Genomic DNA, 19,221 nt, shown 5'->3' on the forward strand with positions numbered 1-19,221 from the left:
CAACAAAGGTAAGAAAAAATATGAACAAAATAATGGTATCAATGTAGAGAGTCCCTCTTTAAAGCATTTGAGTTATTTATTTGGTAACTGAGAAGGATTTCACATTATCCAAACCACATTACAGTGCATCATTTAGAAATTGTATTTAATGAGCAATTACATTTTTTTTCAAGCTACACTTTATAAGCAGAGTAAAATACTGTGTAATTTAACTGGATGAAGACAAGTTAAGTTTTCATTAAATTAAATGAAGCAGCAGAATCAGCCATTCAAAGCTAAACAGATCAGTAATTCTCAATGGCATAATGAAGAAAATAAATCACAGTGTAGGCACTCCATAAACATCAGAACGTCACATTATCTCTCGTCAGCTGGTGCATTGTATCAGTCACACTGAAAACAAAAGTAGTCTTTTAAAATGTTAAATTAAGACTGGATCAACATTTTCAAAAAAAAACAACTTTAGAAAAAATATATTCCTTTTAACTTCCTTTCCACTGCTTCAGAGACATGTCTTTTCAGGTTAGGAAGTCCAGTGAATTAGCACTGATAAACATCACTTTCAGCCTGGATACAAATCCGGAGGCATTGATCATTTTGAAGTTCACTACTTACTAACTGATTACTTCTGTGCATTCTTCTTCCCTTTAGTGATATTTTATATTAACCATCAAAAAAATCAAGAAACCTTGTCCCAAGACCTTTGTATCCCATACTTATAAAAAAGTCACATAGCTACAGAAATTACACTGTCTACAGCATTAAAATGAATGTATATATTAAATCAAATGAGAAAAACTAATGCGTCAAAAATGTTTCTAGCATTTTCAATTCTGATGAAAGGTCATTGATCTCTAAAGCTAACTTTGTCTCTTTCTCTCCACAGATGCTGCCTGACCTGAGTATCTCCAGCATTTTCTGCTTTTCTTTCTTAATTGATCCTATCCTTACAATAAGACTCCACATTTATAGATGCTCCAAGTTCCAATGCAATTCGTTTACAAGTTTTCAGAGATATTAAGTTATATGTATACAGGCTAGGAGTTCTGCGGCGAGTAACTCACCTCCTGACTACCCAAAGCTTGTCCACCATCTACAAGACACAAATCTTGACAAGAAAGCTTGACGTCATCCAGGACAAAGCAGCCCGCTTGACTGGCACCCTTTCCACAAACATTCACTCCCTCCACCACCAACTAACAGTGGCAGCAGTGTGTACCATGTACAAGGTGCAGAAACTCACCAAGGCTCCTTAGGCAGCACCTTCCAAACCCAGGACTGCTGCCATCTAGAAGGACAAGGGCAGCAGGTACATGGAAACACTACCACTTGGAAGTTCCCCCCAAGACACTCCTCATTCTGACTTGGAAATATATCGCTGTTCCTTCACTGTTGCTTGGTCAAAATCCTGGAACTCCTTCCCTAACAGCACGGGGACTGCAGCGGTTCAAGAAAGCAGCTCACCACCACCTTCTCAAGGGCAATTACGGATGGGCAAGAAATACTGGCCTAGCCAGCGATGCCCATATCCCGTAAATGAATAAAAAAAAATCTAATACCTAGAATGTTTCAGTTTGAGTTATTTCAATAAAGTCAAGCTTTATTACATTTTTAAGATTAGACTTGAAAGTACTACCACTCCTGCCCCGCCCCCAACTACTAACCACATTTACCAAAGTAAACATTTGCCGGTGCCCCTCCATGAGCAATGACTAACAGGTGCACAAAAGACTTCCTCTGGTTATCCTTGTACCTAGCCTCCACTCAGCATCTCAACTCACACATTGCTTGTCATGTGAATAATCCCTCTTATGCAAACTTTTATAGTTGGTTAAAAGGAAGTCGTAGAGAAATATTGCAATGAGTTCAGTAGGCACCATTCCACTCCTTAATTATTAAAATACAAGACGGCTGCATTCTATTATTACTTGTATGTCACTGCAATTTAGCAGATTATTAATCTAATTATTCAATACATCATACAGAAGGCTAACAAAGTGGAATATGGGATACAAACAAGACAAAAAGTGCAACTTTTTCATGAACAAGAATAAACAGTGAAAATTAGTCCACTAAACCGGAGTGACTACACAGGATGCAGATATCATCAAGGTATCCAATGTTCAACTTCTATATACTTAATAGAAATATTTATCTATCAAGAATTTAATTGGACTTAAATAAACAAGTTTTAGCTATGGGATGGAGAGAAAGCATCTTTAATTGCATAATTGTAAAGTGTACACAGGAGGGCCGGGATGAAGTGACAGTTTAATGTTCTGCTTGCACACATACAAGCCAATACAAACAGCAAGGTTGCCTGATTAAAGTTGCAGAAATGAAGAAGGGACAAAATCAGTCACCATTCACAAAGGTATTTGTTGTAACAATTCTTGTGTCTGTCTGATACATCAAGTCAATTAATGTCATGATTATCAAGTTACTCATCGGTATCGAGTCAGTTTTTTTCCTTCCTTATTGAATAAAGCCTAAGTCGTAGTGGTTTTTCCATTGTTAACAGTCCCCATTGTTTACAATGGGTGTATTAGTGTTAAGGCAATTTGCAACACACGGTGGAAGGAGTCATCAAAAGATTTGCCTCCGTCTAAAGGTAAAGCCCATGAGAACGCAAGAAAGACTACCAAAGTAGGTAAATACAACTGATCATGTCAGGGTTGGCGCCCCAGTTGACTAAGCCACCGTTCCAGAACCTGATAGCAGAGATTCTGGAGAAGGGACACAACACAATACAGGGGAACAAATTACTGCCCTTCATCCACCACCACCTGTACTCACCATCTATAAAGAGGAAAGCTCAATAGGCTGCAGGTGATATCACCATCATCCACTGGATCAGCCTGCACTACATCTGAACTGAAGATGGTTGATGAGAAGAAACCAGCTCCCAAGAAGGGAGCCAAGAAAGCCTTAAAGAAACCGTCAACAAAGGGTGGCAAGAAGCGGCGATGGTCGAGGGAGGAGAGTTACTCCATCTATATCTACAAAGTGATTAAGCAGGTTCACGCCAACACCGGCATCTCCTCCAAGGCCGTGAGGATCATGAACTCGTTTGTGAATGTTATTTTTGAGCACATCATGGGTGAGGTTTCCTGCCTGGCCCATTACAACAAGCGCAGCACCATCAGCTACCGGGAGATCCAGACCGCCATGCGCCTGCTGCTGCCCGGGGAACTAGCCAAGCACGCCATGTCGGAAGGGACAAAGGTGGTGACCAAGTACACCAGCTCCAAGTAAAACTCCACAATGGACTGAAAAACACATAATCCAGTCTCAGTAAACTGGTCCTACCCTGGCCATGGTAGCCGCAAGCTCACTGTTAAGAAGGACTTTGTAGCAGTTCCAGGAGTTTTTAAAAAGGTCCAGAGAGAAGGAGTGAGGGACTGAAAGCTACAGGCTGCCTGATTAAAGTGCAGAAATGATGAAGGGACAAAAACAATCACCATTTACACACAGACACCATCTACACACAGACGCTTTGCTAAAATAATGAGTTTTGATGAAGGGCATCAACCTGAAATGTTATCTCTGTTTCTCTCACCATAAATGCTACCAGACCTGAGTATTTCCAGCATTTTCTGTTTCTATTTCAGATTTCCAACATCCACAGTATTTTGCTTGTGTACTAAAAAAAGCATTTAAATGAGGTGCAAATAGCTGATTGAAACTGAATTACCCAAAATAGTCAGCAAAATTAATGTTTTAAGTGGTGCCTATGTACTTGACTTCTAAAGTAATGGAATATAGTTACTGCTATTTACTCTTTATAGACATCTGCTTATGATCAACGTGGATGGTCTAGGTGGTGAGGGTTACAGTTTTTTTTTACTTTTATTGCCCAATCATATTACACAAACTTATATTCTCAATCACATTTGATAAAAAAATTTCTATCTACTCACAGTCCAGTAAAAACAATTTGCTGAAACACAGCTCCCATAGCAGCTTCTCACCTATTCCATTCTCGACCCAAAAAATGTAAATGACCAAAAACCAGAAAAAACAATCCCCAAAATTGGCTTTAATAAAACCTATCCTCCAAAAGATTACTCTCTAGTACTTCCTTGTGCGCTCCAGCTTCATTAGTCAATGACTTGCTTGTGGAAGAGGAAAAGGAAGGTGAAATGAAGGAAGAAACCACAGAATGGCAAAGAGGTGACAAACTGGAGTTAGAGGCGTAAAAGGAAGGGAGGAGAAAAAAACTAAGTGTGAGGAGTGAGAAAGTTAGAAGCTAAGGAGGAAAAAAGTAAAGAAGGAAAAGTGAAGAAACCACACAAAATGAATCAAAGCAAGAGCGAACAAATGAACAGTCTGTCGTTTTTTTCCAGGCTTTCTGGAGGGACACAAGAAGCTATGAGAATTTTTGTGGGCTCAGCCAAAGCATTTTTCCAACCACTGGATGAACAACAGCCCCAATATGCACAAGTACAAGAATCTTTCTGCAATTAAAATAATCCCCGTTTTACTAATTTAGTTCAGCTGGAGGCTGGGAAACAGCAGACTGAAATCTGCACACAGATTGGGTGAGAAAATAATGACACGTCGACATGAGAAACGCCGAGAAGTCTTTTAAACAACAATTTAGTTGCACTCAAGTACTAAGATGGTTGGGAGAAAGTCTGAAGAAGCTAGAAAGCTACAAACAAAGGTCGGCAAAATAAGACATAGTGAAGATTGCACAAATTGATAGGGGTTACAGAATAGTTCATTATCTAAATGATAAAGAAAATATTAAAGAAACTGCAAAACTGGGAAAGAAACAAACAATTAGGGAAAGAGAAATTTATTGCAGAAACACAGCAAGAGAGGCAGAGACACATGTACTCAAAGAGAAGTAAGTATAATATATTAAAAAATTAATTGTATTCTTTTGGGGAGGGACATAAGCAAGCATTCTCTCATACTCTTAAAAACATGATAGTAACTGGTGGCTCCTTAGAATAATGCACTACCTTAATTTTTTCATGTATCTGTCGTAAGGAGTCTGCAGTTCCCATGTCAGTGTCCTCAGGAATACATACTGTATCCAATTTCATTTTGGTGTCCATTTGTGGTAGCTGTTTTTGTACTTCTCTTGTTGTAACCACTATTACTTCTGGAAAAGAAAGAAAATCCTTTACAGTACAGCCATTCCTATTGGAAATGTATACATTGAGCACAGAACTTTCAAGTAATCAATCACCTATTCTTTTATAATTAATAACCTTACAATTGTTGAGAAGGCTTAGCCGAAATCATAGAGAAATCGGAACAGTTTATGAACATGATGTTACATGATACTGCAGGTTTCACCACTGATTTTGATGTGGTCTCAAAACCACTCTTTCCCACATAGCTCAAGTGAGATGATGGTATTGATGCTAAGCTTATGGAGTGTCTGACATGCAGAGTGTGGTCCTCAGTTGCTTCCCAAAATAATCAGAAGTGTGCTTTGTAAATCAACAAACAAACTGCCAAGCTTGAAGACCTACTAACTAAACTGTACACAATGCACAGGGAGGAAGGCCACCTGGAATACACTTGCCATGTCAATGCCTGATAGGGTGAGACAAGAGGTAATTAGTGTACAGAAAGGCAAGACGGTTGCTGTGGTAATTAAAGCCTTTAGAGAGAGTAAGAAGAAACAGAGGAACATGTGAAACTAAAGTAGACCAACAGCACTGGATACACATAAGGAAAGAACTGCAATATATAATAAACACAAGCAAGCAATTGTACATGCAAGCAAGTGATTGCTTAAGGTGAATAGGGAACAGTTAAAATTAATGGTAACAATGTATTTGTTGGAGATTCCAGAGGAAAATGGATTGCTAGGATCTCCTGCAAGCACAAGTTGGAGCACCATATTGTATACTGCTTTCCAGATGTCCAAATGTAGAACTTAAGTGAACAGGTAGATACAATCCTCCATTATTGTTATCTCAATTTTTTTAAACTCAACTCTTCTCTGGACTCTTGTTGGGCCTGTAGAGTAAAGGGTTAACATCAGAAGCACCTGATATTGATGTAACTATAATGCAATGTCACATGATTAAGGATCTGGTGGGATGCAGAAATACAACTTCGCGTAGCTGGGCCTAAATAGCCAAGTGGTTATGGCACTGGGCTTGTAACCCCAAGATCAAGAGTTCAAATCTCACAATGGCAAACTATGAAACAATGTAACTTCATCTGAAACAGATGGAAACGGGTTTGTACTCGAAAGAGTTACAACTTCACGTAGAGTACTAAGGTGTACATAGATCTGTAAATAAACAAGCATTTTTTTTTTTTACAAATAACGGGCTATGGTATATTTCCTAACGTAACAAGCAAACCCTATCTAGACCCAGAAAGTAAGATGAAACATGGTGGCAGCAGACCGAGCGTAAAGATCCAGAAAAACTCCAAGTGAAGGCTGCAAACTTGAAAGAGATACAAATCCATGGAAAAAAGACAAGAAAAAAGATTGAAGACTCACCTGAGAATACCATGACTACAGCAGATGCAAGCTGACACAAAGACCCAGAGTCCAGTTAAAAGTCAACCACATTGCTGTGGGTCTGGAGTTACATATAGGCCAGACCCAGTTAAGTATGGCAGATGTCCTTCCCTAAAGGACATTAGTGAACTAGATGGGGTTTTACAACAATTGATGATAGTTGTCATGGTCACCCTTACTGAGACCAGCTTTATATTCTAGATTAATTAATTGAATTGAAATTGCACCATCTGCTATGGTGAGATTGAACCTGTGTTCCCAGAGCATTAGCTCAGGCCTCTGGATTACTAGGAAGAGTGACATTACCGCTACACCACTGGCTCCCCAAGCACAAGTTATGCTGGAATAAGAGAATCAAGGTTAAGTTTATCCACTTGACTGCAACTAGTTAAACAATATATATTATAATTTATCCTGCTGCCTACTTGACTGTCCTGCTCAAACAGATTTACCTGAATGAGAGAAACTCAAAATATCCTTGATTCTGTCAATATAGAATGCCAAAGTTCAAACATTAATGTGCCAATTTTTTCCAATTGTGATGACAGATAAAATTTAAGGTTTAAACGAACTGTAAAGTTAATGTTCTCCTTAAGGTTGGTATATGCAGCTGGTCTGTATCATCACCTAACTGGCCACTTGTTTACATAAGCCTACATGGTGAAAATAGGCAACCTACCCATGCCTGGAGCAGCATGTCTAAACATATTCGGTCCTCATCTGATCCTCTTTCATTCACATTGCTTAACAGGCTGTACTCAGTAATGATCAAGAACAGAAACCCGTGTATGATATCTTTGCTCTCTAATCCAAAAGGCACTGGAGTAATTTGTACTAGCTCCAATGCAATCCTGGTCGAGATCAGTTAACTCAGCACAGAAAAAGAATCAGAGCTGGTATCTTTTAGCTTGTTTGTCTCAATTAAATCGTGGTTTTACGACCTGAGTCATTAAGAGAGTCCAAAACTTAAATAGTGATTTCAGAACTAATATAACATAGACATGAAACAAAAATATTGATCTGGTAGTAGGATCACCATAACTGGCAAAAACAAAAGAGCCTGTTCACTTCAAAGCACAAATTTTAGTTAGCTGACGTGAAAATAAAGGAAAAGGTTTTAAAACAACGAACTTACAATCAAACCACAATGGAAGGTCCAACACTGCTTGATTTTACAACAGGCTGGTTCACCATTGTGTATAAACCCAGGGAGAGAGGGGAAGAGATAAATCAATGATAGCCTCCGTATCAGAAACTACCTTAAGCAGGAATGGAGACTTTCGTTGAACCTTTGCAGCTGCAATAAGTCAGCCATAGGCCTGAGGCAGGGAGCTTTTCAGGCAATAAATTCTTTAATGTACAGTAAAAATCTCGATGAGTCGAATGGCAGGGGATCCACCCACAAATGTGTGTTAAGCGGAGCTTTGTGATAGCCAAGGATGCCTCATTCCCACATGAATGTACCTACAAACACGGTCTATGTCAGAAACAACAGATTCAAATGCCAAATTAACAGTAAAGAGCGAAAAAGTCTTTATTCAATTTGTTCACACCTTACAGTAGCCTGACCTCATAAAAAGCTGGAGCCCTGCATTGAAAAACGTCAGGAATTAGCGTCAGGAAAAATGCCATAATCTTTTTCTGCTCAGGCGAGCATCCATCAGACTCTTGGGGTCATCAGCTTCCTCAGTTGAAGAACGAACTGCATCTACAATTGCAGCATCTGTCAGTTCCCTCAAGCAGCTTACAGCATCACCCACCTCTGCATAAACTTCCATGGTTGTCTCTGCTGGAATTTCCATGCTAGCCTCCTGCAGGCAAGCGAAAAGTGCCTCATCATTGGGTTGGCTGATCTCATCCTCAATCTTGACATCTTGTTCAGTTATAACCTATTTGAACCTGATCTCCAATCGATAACACTTTTAACTTTCTCACAATGTTGCCATATTCACAGGTTTTTCATGGAGATCTTGATATCAAATAAAGGCTTGCCCAGCGCTCCATGATTTCACGTCTTGTGTGGTCTAACTCTGCTCTGATTGGTCAGCGTGGTCATATGATAAAACAAAAACAGAATTACCTGGAAAAACTCAGCAGATCTGGCAGCATCGGCGGAGAAGAAAAGAGTTCTGTTGAAGGGTCATGAGGACTCGAAACGTCAACTCTTTTCTGCTCCGCTGATGCTGCCAGACCTGCTGAGTTTTTCCACGGAATTCTGTTTTTGTTTTGGATTTCCAGCATCCGCAGTTTTTTGTTTTTATCTCTGGTCATATGATAAGCTTGGCTAATCTGGAGTTACCAGTGTAGAATTTCGGCTCATCACGGGCACAGTTCCATGAGATTTGCTATTCCGCTGGCGGGAATGGTTGACGACTTCGACATAACCAGAGTTTTGTGTCATTTGAGTTTGACTCATCGCAATTTCACTATATTAAGTGAAGATGCTTTTTCAGTAGAGGGTACTCCCCATAGAATTCCAACACCCAAAGTATGAAGCGACAACAGATCAGATATCTATGAGGTGTCAAAAGCTGACCAATGAATAAAGGAATAAAGTGGACCAAATCATTCAAAATATGCTTTCAAAATTCTTTGGGCTCCAAATCAGAAATTGTATATTTCTTCCTCAATAATTGAAATCTCTAATGTTGAACATAAGGTTTTAAGCATAATTATATATTTCACAATATCTGTAAAACCATAAAACTTTATTTCATGTCTTGACGAGATTCAGTTAACAGTATTACTTGGAGGCCTCAGCCTCTTTCAAAAGTTCAAGCTTTAACTTTCTTTCCAAAGTCATCACTATCAACTAAGTTACCAATTAAAACAAAAACCAAAATACTGCTTAGCAAGTTAGGCAGCATCTGTAAAGAGAAATGGTCAACGTTTCAGGTCAATGACCTTTCATCAGAACAGGGTCTGATGAAAGGTCACTGACCCGAAACATTAACTCTATTTAAATGCTTGCACTTGCATTCCTAAGATGTCACAGTCTGAACCATATACTCTGAAGAGTTTCAAAGTATGATTTCAAATTAGTGAATCTGGGACTAAGCTTTCCATCATACAGGAATAGGATTTTTGAGTTTGTTTTTCCAAATAATTTGAAAAATCTGCAGAATACATTCTAAAAGCTTATTTCAAAAAAGATAGAAGTTTAATATTTAAATGACCAAGGACTTATTCTTACTTCCAAAAGAGCTTGCATGCTAAACCCTGTTCATTGGCCTTGTGCCCTTGTAGTTTAACGGAAATGCTCAGGAGAGTGTGAAGTATCTGATTTTTTCCTCATTATAACATAACGATGAACTATGAATCTTTTATCAAAAGGTAAATTATATTTACCCAAGGAAAAATAAATTTTAATGATTATTTATAAGTGCTGGCTCCTCATTCCTTTTTCCAAGAAACTGAAAGTTCCCAAGAGGATAAAAACAGAGAACCATTTCTGGTTGCAATGCCATAGGACAACAACTAGCAACATATTAAAATAATGCGTCCTAGCAAACAGAAACCTATTGCAGACATTCACAGGACAGATATACTTATCTACCTGTGATAGTTGTTTATTGAGTTGCAGTAGATTAAAAAAAAACACTAAACCCCCAGTCCACCATCACCGCTTTCCGGCGAAAACATTAATCCCAGGAATAAGGCTATTTTAAAATGCAGAGTAGACAGTCAGTACCTGTAGAGTGGTCCAATGACCTGCCTTGGAAAAGGTTCCAGTGAGTCAGAGAAGCACTTCATAATTCCATCAGAGAAAGCCAAAGCCCTTATAATGTCAAAGATTGGGATGTGAATTTGTCTGCACAGACCCAGTGGCCAATTTATGAATGGAACATATTTCTGCTTGGCAGAATTCCTAAGGTAGTCCTGGAACATGTGCCCAAGCTGGTGGATGATGTGTGAGAGCAGGACGATAACTTGCTTACACCAATCAGAATTTGGGAAACAGCAATCACATTTTCAAAATTGCCATCATGAATTCAAAACTATGTTGGTAGGTAAATAATGAAAATAAGGTTTACAACATAAAATACACATTAAAAAATTAAGTTTAATTAAACGCCACCACTTTGTTTCAAGCATTTCGGCCGTGCATTGTTTAGTAATGGAGAGCTAAGCGAAAAGGCTCAACTTGAACTTCATAAGAATTGCCAGAGCTATCATGCTCAGCTGAAAAGACTCAGCAGGTTTTAGCTCCCTGCATTTTTGCTTATGGCTTGCAGATCTGTCATTGACAGAGTATGACTAGACTGGCTCATTCTAAGCCCCAAGTCTTGTCCAAACTCTATTTCAAAGGAAATAGTGCAGATAATCTTTAGGGAAGTCATTTTTAGAATCAGTTAAGGAAATTTGTACATCATAAAGCAAAGCCTGATTCTTCCGTCAGATTGCCGCTCTGACTGTACTTTTCTGTGTCCTGATGCAGCTCCGCATTTCTGGCCAGGTTTGCCAAGCCCAGCTTCTCCTGAAATGCGGAGCATAAAGTCCATCGGTTAACTCCATCGCAGCAGGGTAGTGTCAGGAGAAGGATGGGACATGCCCTCTTTTTACAGCACTAACTACCATAAGGGAAGTGTAAATGTCCAGTGTAAACGTTGGTGAATGGGTAAGGTGGTTAAGGTGCCAGGTGGATGAGGTGGCTAGGGGGAAGCTGGGTCGGGAGGATGGAGGGCTAGTCAAGAAGGTAGCAGTGCGGGGGGAAGGGGTGTGTTCATGTCAGATTGGGAGGGATGGTTGGGTTGGGGTCGAGCGGGATAGTCAAAGTGTCAGGAAGGTAATCGTGGGGGATTAAGGGGGAAGTTGAGGGGGATATCATAGTTACCCAGGAGTTAGACGGATTTTTCTAACATTTCCTAGGTGCTATCCAGATAAGTAAAGTGGAACTGTCCAAAGTCTGCAAATCTAGCTCAGAGTTGGAGACTTTCACAGAGGGTCCTGGGGAGCAGGAGAATTCCCCATTGGAAGTTGAAATTTCCTGGGCAATTCCCATGGAGATCAGCAATTCAAGACTTGCGCAGGGTCCCGATGTGCATCTTGGGTCATACATCTGGTCTCTGATGATTCAGGGACCAGAAGATTTGGGCCCATGTTTTCTGGAGCTGCCTTGAAAGGAAAAATGGTGCTACACTGTTTGCCAGCTCACCCGTCAAGTCTAGTTAGCAAGTTCATTTTTTAAAATTTATTTTACAAATTTGTTTTATTCATTTATGGGTTGTGGGCATTGCTGGCTAGGCCAGCATTTATTGCCCACCCTTAATTGCCCTCAAAAAGGTAATGGTGAGCTACCTTCTTGAACTGCTGCAGTCCAAGTGGTGTAGGTACACCCACACTGCTGTTAGGGAGGGAGTTCCAAGATTTTGACCTAGCGACAGTTAAGGAATGGCGATATATTTCTAAGTCAGGGTGGTGAGTGGCTTGGAGGGGAACTTCCAGGTGGTGGTGTTCCCATGTGTCTGCTGCACCTGTCCTTCTAGATGGTCGCAGTCGTGGGTTTGGAAGATACTGCCTAAGGAGCCTTGGTAATGCTTGCATTGCATCTAGTAGATGGTAAACACTGCTGCCACTGTTCGTCGGTGGTGGTGCAGGGAGTGAATGTTTGTGGAAGAGGTGCCAATCAAGCGGACTGCTTTGTCCTAGGTGGTGTCGAGCTCCTTAAGTGTTGTGGGAGCTGCATTCAACCAGGCAAGTGGAGAGTATTCCATCACGCCCCTGACTTGTGCCTTGTAGATGGTGGACAGGCTTTGCGGAGTCAGGAAGTGAGTTACTTGTTGCAGGATTCCTAGCCTCTGACCTGCTCTTGTAGCCACAGAATTTATACGGCTAGATTAGTTTAGTTTCTGGTCAATGGTAACCCCCATGGATGTTGATAGTAGGGGGATTCAGCAATGGTAATGCCATTGAATGTCAAGGGCAATGGTTAGATTCTCTCTTGTTGGAGATGGTCATTGCCTGGCACTTGTGTGGCACAAATGTTACTTGCCACTCATCAGCCCAAGTCCAGATATTGTCCAGGTCTTGCTGCAGTAAGACATGAGCTGCTTCAGTATCTGAGGAGTTGCAAATGGTAGACATTGCACAATCAGCAGCGAACATCCCCACTTCTGACCTTATGACGGAAGGGAGGCCATTGATGCAGTGATGTCCTGGAACTGAGATGATCAACCTCTAACAACCACAACCATCTTCCTTTGTGTTAGGTGTGCCTCCAAACAGTGGAGAGTTTTTCCTGATTCCCCTTGATTCGAGTTTTGCTAGGGCATCTTGATGTCACACACAGTCAAATGTAGCCTTGACGTTACTCTCACCTTGGGAGTTCAGTTCTTTTGTCCATGTTTGGACCAAGGTTGTAATGAGATCGGGAGCTGAGTGACCCTGGCAGAACACACTAGTAAGCAGGTTATTGCTAAACAAGTGTCACTTGATAACACTGTTATGACCCGTTCTATCACATTACTGATGATCGAGAGTAGGCCAATGAAGCAGTAATTGGCCAGGTTGGATTTGTCCTACTTTTGTGTACAGGGCATACCTGGGCAATTGTCCACAATTCTGGGCAGATGCCAGTGTTGTAGCTTTAATAGAACAGCATGGCTAGGGGCACACCAAGTTCTGGAGTAAAAGTCCTCAGTGCTTTTGCCAGAGTATTGTCAGGGCCCATGGCCTTTGCAGTATCCAGTGTCTTCAGCCGTTTCTTGATATCACGTGGAGTGAATTGAATTGGCTGAACACTGGCATCTGTGATGCTGGGGACCTCCTCCGGAGGAAGCCGAGATAGATCTTCCACACGGCACTTCTGGCTGAAGATCGTTGCAAATGCTTCAGCCTTTTCTTTTGCGCTGATGTGCTGGGCTCCTCCATCATTCAGGATGGGGATATTTGGAGTTGTTTAATTGTCCACTACCATTCACAACTGGATGTGGCAGGACTGTGGAGCTTAGATCTGATCCGTTGGTTGTGGAATCGCTTAGCTCTATCACTTGCTGCTTATGCTATTTGGCACGCAAGTAGTCCTGTGTTGTAGCTTCACCAGGTTGACACCTCATTCTTATGTCTGGTGCTGTGCTTGGCATGCCCTTCTGCACTCTTCATTGAACCAGGGTTGATCCCATAGCTTGGTGATAATAGTAGAATGGGGGACATCCGGGGCCATGAGGTGACAGATTGTGGTTGTGTACAATTTTGCTGCTGCTGATGGCTCACAGAGCCTCATGGTTGTCCAGTTTTGAGCTTGCCAGGTCTGTTCAAAATCTATCCCATTTAGCAAGGTGGTTGTACCACACAACACAATGGAGGATATCCTCAATGTGAAGATGGGACTTCGGTGATCACTCCTGATACTGTTATGGACAGGTGCATCTGCAACAGGCAGGTTGTGAAGATGATGTCAAGTATGTTTTTCCCTCTTATTGGAACCTTCACCACCTGCTGCAGTCCTAGTCTAGTAGCTATGTCCTTTAGGACTTCGCCAGCTCAAACAAATTCAGATGAGAGGAAAGGAAAAAACAAGCAGACAATCTTGCATGTATATAGCACCTTTCACTTTCTTGGAATGCCTCCAAAACACCTCACTGCCAATGAGTTACTTTGGAAGGGTAGTTATTTTATTGGTAAGCATGGCTGCCAAGTTGTTAGAGCAGATTTTCATGTTTTGCAATACATTCCACATGCACCAGGGGCATTCATTTATTTATCTCAGAACTCAAAACCAGCCATTGGTCTTGAAAACAAGACCAAGTTCTTGAAGGGTTTGCTATTATTCACGTTCGGAGGTAGGGTCAGAATAAAAGTGCTGATTTAAACATATATATTCAAGTAGCGCCTATTTTAAATATTAAATTATGCTGCAGACATATCTAAAGAGGCAAATAAGTTTAATCCTTTTCTCAAACTTTCGGTCATTGCCATAAAAATCCAGACCTTAGATAGATAGATAGTAAAGGTAAGGAAGGAGCTGGTCTTCCATCTTAGAGACTTCTTTATTTACATAAATGAAATAAAGTCAACAGTACTTCCCAGGAACGAGTCAAAATACACTCAAAAGTATTGGCTCCGTGGAGATTTTTCTCAAACGTCTTTCTAAATTCTTGTGATGATGATGTGCAGCCCTCCCCACTTCCACATTCCAGCATTCCCCATTACAACAGCCAAAGTACTGACTCACTGTGGGCAATGCTGAGGGAGCTCTGCATGCAATTACAAAAAAAACACAATTATTCTGTAGAGGAAAATTGGCTCGGTATAAAAATGTATAATGTTTCTCTATTTTGTGTGGTTTCATCCATGGGAGGTGCTGTTCAAGTCCACATCATCAAACTTTCATGAAGGTTTATGATGCTGAAATTGCCCTCTGACAGCAAATTTTGCTGAAGGACGGACTTAATCAGGTTTAACCTAATTCCCAATTCTCTCCAAGTCAAGGTCATTTTGACTTCAAAAAAATGCAATTCTGGACACAATTTGTTTGAACTGAAAGTATCTACCATGCAGAAGTGTAACTTTTCAGCATGTGACTGATGGAGAAAAAATGTCTACAGTATTAGAACCAACTCTGGGAAACCACTTGCAAATAAGATACCAGTAAAAGGACAAATGGAAAACATTCTTAGAATATTGTTGTGCAATAGCAAGCTTGATTAAATGTTCATGAGCAGCAAATTTTCTACAGTATAGTCTCAGTTCCAACATGGAGTGCTGGCATATCAATTGAGTCTTATACTCTGGTGTGATTCACAACACTCCTATCTCATTGGAATCTCCCTTCTCTCAGCAATGCCAACTTCATTTTGTTCTTATTAACAAAGGACTTGTGTGTAAAGGAATGTTAAAGCTTCTGTCATCAGGAGCTTCTGGCTTGTAGGATCAAAAATAATGTGGGTACATTTCTGGTCTACTTACATACTACCATACAATATCATCTGTAACAACTTAGGGTGAAATTAGGTATCCTTGAAATCAGGAGGCCACTCATGTTAAAGGAACATGACTTGAGAATGATTGAGATATTTTTTGAAAATTATAAAGACACTTAAAAGTGAATAACTATGAAGTTAAACATTGCAGAGTCAGCTGTGGATCGATAGGATATAGTGCTGAAATGCAACGACGTAAAGATTCGAATTTTGTAATTCATTAATTGCTGGAGCTTCTTCGATGTCCTGATGGTCAAGGCTGTGCCTTTTTTGAGTACATGCAATCTATCTGTATTTGTTTCTTTTGATTACATGGGAACTTGGATCACACACATGCTGATATAGCCATCAGCTGTGGTACATGTGGTAGCACTCTCAGCTCCAAGTTACAAGTTTCCCTGTTCCAAGTCCCACTGCAGGATTTGAGCTGACACCCCAGTGCTGTAGAGGAAGTCCTGCACTGTCTTTCAGGTGAGAAGTTACACCCAGGCCCCATTAGCCTGTTCAGGTGAATGTAAAAGATCCCATGCCATTATTTCAAAGAAGAACAGAGGAGTTGTCCAGGCCAATATTTCTCCCTCAATCAACATCACAAAATCAGATTTTCTAGTCACTACCACATTGCTGTTTGTAGGAGCTTGGTGTGTGCAACTTGGCTGCCACATTTTCTACATTACAACTGTGATTATACTTCAAAAGTACTTCACTGGCTGTAAAGCACGTTGTGACAGCAGATAGTTGTGAAAGGCTTTATATAAATGCAACTCATGTGCAGTACTAAGGGAACACTGTACTGTCAGAGATGCTGTCTTTCTGATGAGATGTTAAACCGAGACTCCATCTGCTAGTTTAAGTGAATGTAAAAGATCCCATGGCATTATTTCGAAGAGGAGTTATCCTCAGCGTCCTGGCCAATATTTATCACTCAATCAACACCACAAAAGACAGGTTATTTGGTCATTAGCACACTGCTGTTTGTTGGAGCTTACTGAGCTCCCACATTTCCTATATAAAAAGTAACTCCACTTCAAAAAATACTTCATTGACTGAAAAGCACTTGGGATGTCTGGCGGTGGTGAAAAGTGATATGTAAACACAAGTGTTTCTTTTTTTAAAAAATCTGCATTCTGTTCAAAATACAATCTGAAAAATCACATATGCTATTATCTCATAGCTAAATAAGGCAGCCTGTAAGGTCATACAGATTTTATACTCAAGTATCTGTCTCAAATAGCTGTGTGGAAATTATCCCACAACTGCCTTCTGATCAGAGTGCACCTTCAACTCCCAGTACCACCCCTACTTCATGAAACACAAGAAACAATGAAAGGTGCTGAAAGTCAAGCTTGAAAACTGAGATATATTATACTTCAAGGCAAATCATAGAAATACCACAAGAATTGTATTTCTAATTGAGGGGACAACCAATGCTTAGAAAGTTTCTCTTTAATAAGATTTAGTATTTGTATGTCAGTTCCTGACATGATTTGAACAAAAGTGCAAAACTAAATCTGACAATTGGAGATGGTAGGTTTGATAGTTATGCTGAAGGTACAAAATGCTAGTGGAGGAAAGAGGAATAAACAGCTGGGCTTGGAAAAGTTGCTCGGTAGAAATGAAGCTGCGGTGGCAACTGGTTGACAAAAGGAAATGATGAAAAGAGATTTCAGTAATGAGGTGTGCACATTAAAGCTTAGAGTGATCAGGTGCAAGCAGGAAAGGATGTTGCTCTGACAGAATAACGACAAGCGTTAATGCCTGTAATGATGCCATTCATTTCTATAATTCGTAAAGGAATGATGCAAGGGGTGATCACAACGGTGGAAATGTTTAATGTTAAGTAAATCGGTTTGTTCTCAGAAGCTAAGCAGATTTAGGCATGATTAGTTGTAGGATTTTAACATTGTGACTAGTAAACACCACAAACATTGGGGTGCACAGTGGACACAAGTTTATACATTTCCTTTGTTCTAATTTAAGATTTAGTTCTTTATTAGTTGCACGTCTCTAAAGAGCAGGTACTTTTGCTCAGTTATTGTTCAATGCTGGCTTTTTAGAAAAGGCATCTATGAAGAGAACAGATAAGTTGACATTTCCGGTGCAGGCCCTCTTCAGAGGTCAACTGTTAGATAACCATATTTTAACAGTTAGTCTCTAAACACAGTAATTCCACTTCAATGAAGCAGATGTAAAACAAGAGAGTTACTGTGCCTTGGTATCACTCACGGGTCTGCTCCACTGAAACTTCAACAGGCAGGAACCCAAAGGAGGACTGCAAATGTTATATGAGAAAAGCAAGTTATTTTGGGTTTATACATGGTTTGCCATTCGTTGTAACTATCCCTTTAAGTGTAGATGACATTGCTTACCTTCAAACCCAAGTCTTTCCATAAGATTTAGAGGATACCATATCAGTGGCTTGTTTCCAACGAGTAGGAGGGGTTTTGGAATATTGGCAGTAAGATCCATCATGCGGGAACCCCCACCTGCTGCCATCAACACCGCCTGGAACTCCATTTTATGGTTTTCTATAACATACATATTTAATTCACATATTAGATTTTAATGTACTGAAGGTGTCATACAATTTTTAATTGAGACATTCAATTTAATAAGGCATAGCATTGACTCATAAAGGTGAAAAATCTGACTATAAAAATAGTGCAATATGACTGTCAAAAACATCATGAAGATAATTAAAAACAAAATACTGCGGAAGCTGGAAATCTGAAACAAAAGCAAAAATTGCTGGAAAAACTCAGCAGGTCTGACAGCATCTGTGGAGAGGAGCACAGAGCTAACGTTTCGAGTCCGTATGACCCGTCATCAGAACTGATGAAGATAATTAACACTAGTCAATAACTCCACCCTTTCATCGGCCGCTCACTCTGACTTAATCAGGACTTGCAGAACTTTGCAATCCTGTTGCCAAGCTTTGTATCCCATGTTATATTGTTGGTGAAGGGTTAGGAACCGTACAGTTTTGAGCATGTTCAGTATGTCACATCACTCAGTATTGCACTCCAGTGTCAGGTCTGGAGCAATCTATCAGTGCACAGCACATGGCAAGATCTGAGAAATAACACTGGTAGCTCCAATATTTTAATCTAAAAGTGTGATTATTTCAAACTTCTGGGGACCACAGGGCGTAACAGCCCATAACACTGCTTAGACCTAATCATCCCTAATTCCCTCTTTCATCCGATGTTCCAGTGTTCCCGACCGCCTGGTGTGTGGCCACAGTCAGCACGCCCCCCGCACCCCCGGCCCCGGATCCCTCTTCCTCTCCGGGCTCTCCTCCAGCCCCTCTCCCCGGCTTCCCCTGCTCCCCGGCCTCCGCTTTACCTTCTCGCTCTTTCTATGGCGCCTCCTGGCTCTGCTCCCGGAACACGGCGGAGCTTCCACCGGTATTGCAGAAACTAACCGGCAGCCGCAGAAAGCCCTCCGGCCTGGGGGTGGGGTGGGGTGGGATAGGTTCAGTGTGAGTTTGTCTTAAGGTTGTGAATCGGTTTAAAACAGGCGCTGTCCCCTCACATCCAACATGTTGTGCGCTCGGCGTGCGGGTCAATAGTGTCCGCTTTCAACCTGAGGAACTGTTCCCGCAGAACAAGGTTCCGAGGCACCCAGAGTACCTGCTCACCCCACAGCTCAAAAACAAAGCAAAGGCACACCTCATAGACTAAAACAAACCTCTGATCCAGTCCACTCTTTAAAGGTTATTGCAGCTAAAACTCTTCTTATTTCACTGAATCACAAGATTTTTATTAGTGGTTTGGGTTCATATTCTCTCTTTACAGATGC

General features: G+C 40.8%; 1 protein-coding gene across 2 annotated transcripts in view; it reads right to left on the bottom strand.

Moving 5' to 3' along the window:
- The window catches only part of eif2b3 (eukaryotic translation initiation factor 2B, subunit 3 gamma), a 113,730-nt gene extending 94,739 nt beyond the window's left edge, over positions 1-18,991 (bottom strand). For both annotated transcript variants that reach the window (XM_041208858.1, XM_041208857.1), the window contains exons 1-3: positions 18,766-18,991; positions 17,790-17,948; positions 4,971-5,113 (exon numbers count right to left, since the gene is read on the bottom strand). In XM_041208858.1, coding sequence (XP_041064792.1) covers positions 4,971-5,113; positions 17,790-17,937 — 291 coding nt within the window. In that variant the 5' untranslated portion in view covers positions 17,938-17,948; positions 18,766-18,991. The remainder of the gene's footprint in view (positions 1-4,970; positions 5,114-17,789; positions 17,949-18,765) is intronic.
- Between the last annotated feature and the right edge of the window lie 230 nt (positions 18,992-19,221).

The sequence above is a fragment of the Carcharodon carcharias genome, chromosome 16 (assembly GCF_017639515.1).
Source record: "Carcharodon carcharias isolate sCarCar2 chromosome 16, sCarCar2.pri, whole genome shotgun sequence".
In the NCBI taxonomy this organism is placed as follows: Eukaryota; Metazoa; Chordata; class Chondrichthyes; order Lamniformes; family Lamnidae; genus Carcharodon; species Carcharodon carcharias.